Raw genomic sequence first — 5,587 nt, forward strand, 5'->3', positions numbered from 1 at the left:
TAAAAGGCAAATCGAAAAGCATTTATGTCCTTGATCTAGATAGAGGAGGAATGGTGGCAAATATGCCAAGCAATAATGTGCCAACCCACTATTGAAATTTAAAGTGGAATAAAAAAGCTACTACTAATTACTATTAATGAATGGGAATAAAATCTTTAATTAAGGAGTAATAAAATAAGTGGAATTGAGAGAATGGAAATATGATAAGACCGCCATGAAAATGAATAAAAAAAAAATCCCCAAATGAAAATGAAAGGAAATAAAAAGGAAAGAAGGAGGTCGGTTCCTTGCACCCAACGTCTCTCTTGGTTTGGGCTCGGTTTTAGGTTCGGATTGTAGACTTGTGCGGATAAGAACGACTCGCTCCCCATTTTCTCTCTCTTCACAGCCTCCATCGCTACAAGAACCCTTCCCTCCTCACCGCCTCCATTTCTAAAGCCCCCCCCTCTCTCTCTCTCCCCACCCAATACTCTCTCTCTCTCTCTCTCTCTCTCTCTAAAGAAAACCAAAGCAATATCAAACTCTGTTTGTTCAAACTGGCGATTGAAAATCAAGAAACCACCGTCCGAGAAATCAAGCCTAAGAACAGGCGAATCATGGTGAGGAAAACCGCTAATCCGCATTTTTTCAGCATTACTATGGGGTTATTTGAACTGGGTTTTGGATTATTGCCCTGTTTTTTTGACTGATCGGGGAGTCTGTTTTGTGTATAGGGAGCTGGTGGCCCTGAGGACGAGGACAACAGGTGGCCGCCGTGGCTGAAGCCTCTTCTGCGAGAGAGCTTCTTCGTCCAATGCAAGCTTCACGCAGATTCCCACAAGAGCGAATGCAATATGTATTGCTTGGACTGCTGTAATGGTCCTCTCTGTTCTCTCTGTCTCAACTACCACAAGGACCACCGGGCCATTCAGGTTTGTTTACCGATACACATGTTTTAATTTCTCAGTTTTTGGGATCATTTTGGTATCTGGGTGTCTACTATTTTTGTCCAATAGCAGAGTTAATTATTCTGAATGTTTCAATTTCTCTGTTTTTTGTTCACTTTTAGCATCTGGGTTTCGGCTATTTCTGTCTAATGGCGGAGTTTCCCACAGTTTCTCTCTTGTTAAATCACTCTGGATGTCTAGACTTTCTGATTTTTGTGCTTTTTTAGCATCTGGGTTTGGGCTATTTTTGTATAATGTCAGACTTTTCATCATTTTCTCTCTTTCTTGTAATGGAATTACAAGATTGCTCTGTTTTCATCCTCTTTTAGCAATTGGGTCTTTAGATTCTCTGTTCTTTTTTCTGGGTTTCCATGACTTGCTCTTTTCTTGATTAAGGAATCCATTTTACAGCGTTCAAAGCCATATAACTTGGGTGCATTTCCACTATATTATTGGACTATATACTAATTACTGGTCAAGCTGTTTATGCTAATTGATGTATGTGAGGAGAATCAAATGCCTAAAGATTTGTGAAAACATAGGTTTTATTTATTTAATTTATCGAAAACGTTCATGGGTCTTCTCTTATTTTATCACAGTGTGATTGACTGATCGTATATATACTGATACATGGTACAAGGGTCATATGAATTTATGATTGCCGATGGTCTCTGATTTTCGGCAGATAAGGAGGTCATCGTACCACGATGTGATTAGGGTTGCAGAGATTCAGAAGTATTTGGACATCACATCAGTTCAGACCTATGTTATCAACAGTGCAAAGGTGGTCTTCCTCAATGAACGGCCACAGCCGAGGCCGGGCAAAGGTGTCACCAACACCTGCGAAGTCTGCGAGCGCAGCCTCCTTGACTCCTTCCGTTTCTGCTCGCTCGGTTGCAAGGTACTGCCGCAATGTCCTTAAAACCCTGTTATTGCTCTCTGATTGTCTTTTGCAACATTTAAAGAAAATCTGATGAAATTCGATTTGGGTGTTGACCATTAAATCATCGAATCTCATTGCTTTTAATGGAATTTGTACCTTTTTTATGTAGAGTAATTACGAGTATTTCCAGATTTTACATATTTGTTCAGCATTATTTATTCATTCCATATTACATTGGATTTGGTCACGTTTGGACTCACTTTTATTACAATAATCTTGACAAAATTTAAAGAATATTTATTTGGTTATTTCTCATAAATGCCTCAATCTTGTGCATTCGGACGGAATTGAATTGGGTATTGGCTATAATGTTCAAAGGTCCAAATTACATTGTCTAAAGGCGCTTTTGTTGACCAATTTTATTGTTGATTTTGACTTATTTATTGTTTAAAAGTTGATCATGAATGCGATATCAGTTTTGATCCTGTTTCGATGGTCAAATTGTTGGTTTCAGATTGTTGGGACGTCGAATGATTTCGATAGGAAGAGGAAGTACTCGCCGGAGAAGAAACGTCCGGCCGTAATGGCAGCCTCGGAGTCAGAGGATTCATACAGCAGCAGCAGCCATGGACGGAAAAGGAGCAGCAGCAACAGCAGCAGCAAATTCCAAAGCTTCACTCCGTCAACGCCGCCCCCAACTTCTGTTAATTACAGAACAGCCAAGCGAAGAAAGGGAATTCCCCACAGGGCCCCAATGGGAGGACTCATCATAGAATATTAAAAAAGCCCCCCAGTTTCTGCTTAATTGCTCTCAAACCACCCCTGATATACATACCAGTTATAGCTTCCAGTTGCCAACGCTAAGTGCTTTTACCAGAAAGGCCTGTGTTGGGTAAAACCCTACTAGCGCACTAGTTATCTATCTATCTATCTACCTATATCCATGTATTGTATATAGAAGCAGCTAAGCTAGAATGTGGTGAGAAATACAAGGGCAAGAGTGGAATCAGACAATGTGGAAGGGCTGAATGATGAAAGAAGAAAAGCTTGGAGTAGGAAGAAAAAAAAAACTTATTAGGTGGAAAATATTTATAGGAGCTTGGTAGGGTGGATGAATGGGTATACATAAGTTTTGTTACTTTGATATGGGTCTGGGTTAAAATTGTAAATACAGTTTTGTGATAGTGGTTACTGGTTAGTTTGATACATGATAATGTAACTCCTTGCAAATAGGAGTGTGTCCATATGGTATTTTGGAATAATATGAGTTTTTATTTTTGTATACGCCCTGGGTAACAATGTTTGGATTTAAGGGTTTTTTTTTTTTTTTTTTTTAAAGAGAACAGGCATTAAGATGTGTGTCATCTTCCCAAATGTGTATAGATTTTCTCTGTACTACCCTTGAATTTCACATATAATGTTACTTTTAATTTTTGATGGACAAAACTTTCGTCTTGAAAGGAGGTCAAGCGGTTAATGCTGTGTTTGGATGAGTTTTTTGAGAGATTTTATGGGGTTATGTGTAGAGAAAAATGAGAGTAATGATTGAAAGTAGAAGTAATGATTGAAGAGATATAAAGAGAAAAATGAGAATAATGATTAAAAATATAGGCGAGTAATAATTGAAAATATGGATAATGAATGAGTAATGATTGAAAGTAAGGGTAATGAGCGTTTTTCAAATTGAGAATTTTTTTTCGAAAAACAATCCAAACAAAGCATTAACACTTTCTGAATTGAGCAATCGAGTCAATGAAAAGCGCTTTTTCACTTTACTCTTTGCGGCCCATTGTTGGATGTTGGGAAGGTGGTAAATAAATATCAAGCGAGTCTATTATTCCCCTCTCCCTCATCACTGCACGAAGAAAGGCTTGCCCGGCCAGAATCAAGAGGTGATGTCAATTTTTAAGTCGACCTTATAAAATGTACTAATAGAGTACGTTGGAATGTTGATTTTGACATTTCAAAATTTAGTAGAAATTAATTTTGACACTACACTCAAATTTTGAAGTGCTGAATAATTTTTTGAACACCAAAATCAATATCTATACGTCGGGACATCCCATAATGGGAATAGATGGCCGACCGAGGAAGGGAGGGCAAAATTTTCAGCCAAGTACAAAGTTTCCATATTTGTTCGATTTTTGACCGGTTCGTGCAACTTCTAGGCGGTGGGTCCTACGGCGGCCCGATCATGAGATAGGTTAAAAGTGCAGTCGTTATCTGCCCAACACGTGTCGGGCAGTGGTTGGTTTGTGGAAAGTGATGGGGTGTTTTGATTCTCGGGATCATCAATTAGGTCAGCCGCCCTTTAGATACGATGTGTGTGCGTGTGGCGTGGAAAGCAGGCGGTTGCTTTGTGGAGGGAGGGAGTTATCAGCTACTTGTGAACACATGTGAATAGAGATACGACTACTACTTTCTTACTACTCCAATTTCTTTCTTTCTTTCTAATAAGTGTGCTACTACAAGCTTTTGCTTTTGCTTTTGTTTTTTCACAGTAAAGTTGTTGAGCCACAATGAACTCACTTTTTTGCCATGTTTGTACAAGTTGCATTTGCATCAATGAACCGAGAGACCCCCATGACTATTTGTTGGACATAAAACTAAGCTTATGCTTTACGGCGGATGTATGTGCAATCCTAACTGGATCACCTCAATTACTCATCCCAGTTTTTTTAATCTATTTAATATCGCTAGTGGTTCGAATCATCTCTTGCTTCTTAGGTTGTTTGATTCCTAGGCGATGGATGTACATTGTTATAAATACAGCAAACAAAAATCTAACGTGGTTAATTTATCGATCATCTATCCATATACTCCATATGAAAGCTAAGGAATGCTCGAATTTTGAACAATGTTATCAAGGGGTTAAGTGACTTAACGAAAACAAGGATGACTCTCTTGATAAAAGTTATATTCGACATCAAGGAGTATTTAGTTGATAACGAACCTCAAAGGAATTAAAAGAATCAAAACCTAGTCGGTCATAGGCCTGGTGTACCTTTCTATAAATTTGGCTTCATCCAAACTTTCATTGGATCTTGTGGACTTGGCGATTGAAGATTCGGATCTTAATTTGAGCAACGGACGATTCGGATCTTTATCCACTTAGATTAAATCCAAGTCATCCATGCTGAGATGAGTGACCGATCCGGCCGCTCAACAACGATGCCAAGCATGGGGTGCTTGGCAGCATCTCTCATTCCGGGGTGGTGATGCATTCTCCTTTCCTCTTATGTACATTTTAAAATTGTTATTTTGTATATTCCTTGATTTTGAATATTATAGATAATTATTCGTGTATAGGTACTTATAATTTTAGTAATTTTGATTTGATAAAAAATGGTTATTTTATATTTTTATTTCTCAATTTCTTTCATATAAAAAAAATAAGCATGTGACTGTTAAAGTAGCCCAAATAAAAAATAAAATGATTGGTATACTTTAACTGCGTTAGGCTAGAATCATTTCAATGTACAAATGTAATGTATTGACCACCGAAGGTGATAACCCATATGGCAGGGTACGCCACACTCCCAGAGCAGAGACTTGGATTCAAGTCTCACCAATGATAGGAGAGGTGCTTATGCCATTTGTGTACCTAGGTGGTGCTGTGATAACGGCCTATCTTCACGGACAATAGCTATGACTTGAACCGAACATTTCACAGTGGGTAGGGAGCCCCTATGGACACACCCAAGGAAATTGCTACACTAGTTGCCCCATCCCACCTTTTATGGTTATCAAAAAAAAAAATGTAATGTATTAAAAAGCA

General features: G+C 38.5%; 1 protein-coding gene across 1 annotated transcript; it reads left to right on the top strand.

The window, feature by feature from the left end:
* The first annotated feature begins 296 nt into the window (after positions 1 to 296).
* Positions 297 to 3,091, top strand: LOC131333712 (protein RGF1 INDUCIBLE TRANSCRIPTION FACTOR 1-like). Its single transcript, XM_058368406.1, has 4 exons — positions 297 to 599; positions 714 to 911; positions 1,612 to 1,827; positions 2,324 to 3,091. The coding sequence occupies exons 1-4, from the start codon at positions 597 to 599 to the stop codon at positions 2,588 to 2,590; spliced, it is 684 nt and encodes a 227-aa protein (XP_058224389.1). The 5' UTR covers positions 297 to 596; the 3' UTR covers positions 2,591 to 3,091.
* The last annotated feature ends 2,496 nt before the right edge of the window (positions 3,092 to 5,587 follow it).

The sequence above is a fragment of the Rhododendron vialii genome, chromosome 7a (assembly GCF_030253575.1).
Source record: "Rhododendron vialii isolate Sample 1 chromosome 7a, ASM3025357v1".
NCBI classification, from domain to species: domain Eukaryota; kingdom Viridiplantae; phylum Streptophyta; class Magnoliopsida; order Ericales; family Ericaceae; genus Rhododendron; species Rhododendron vialii.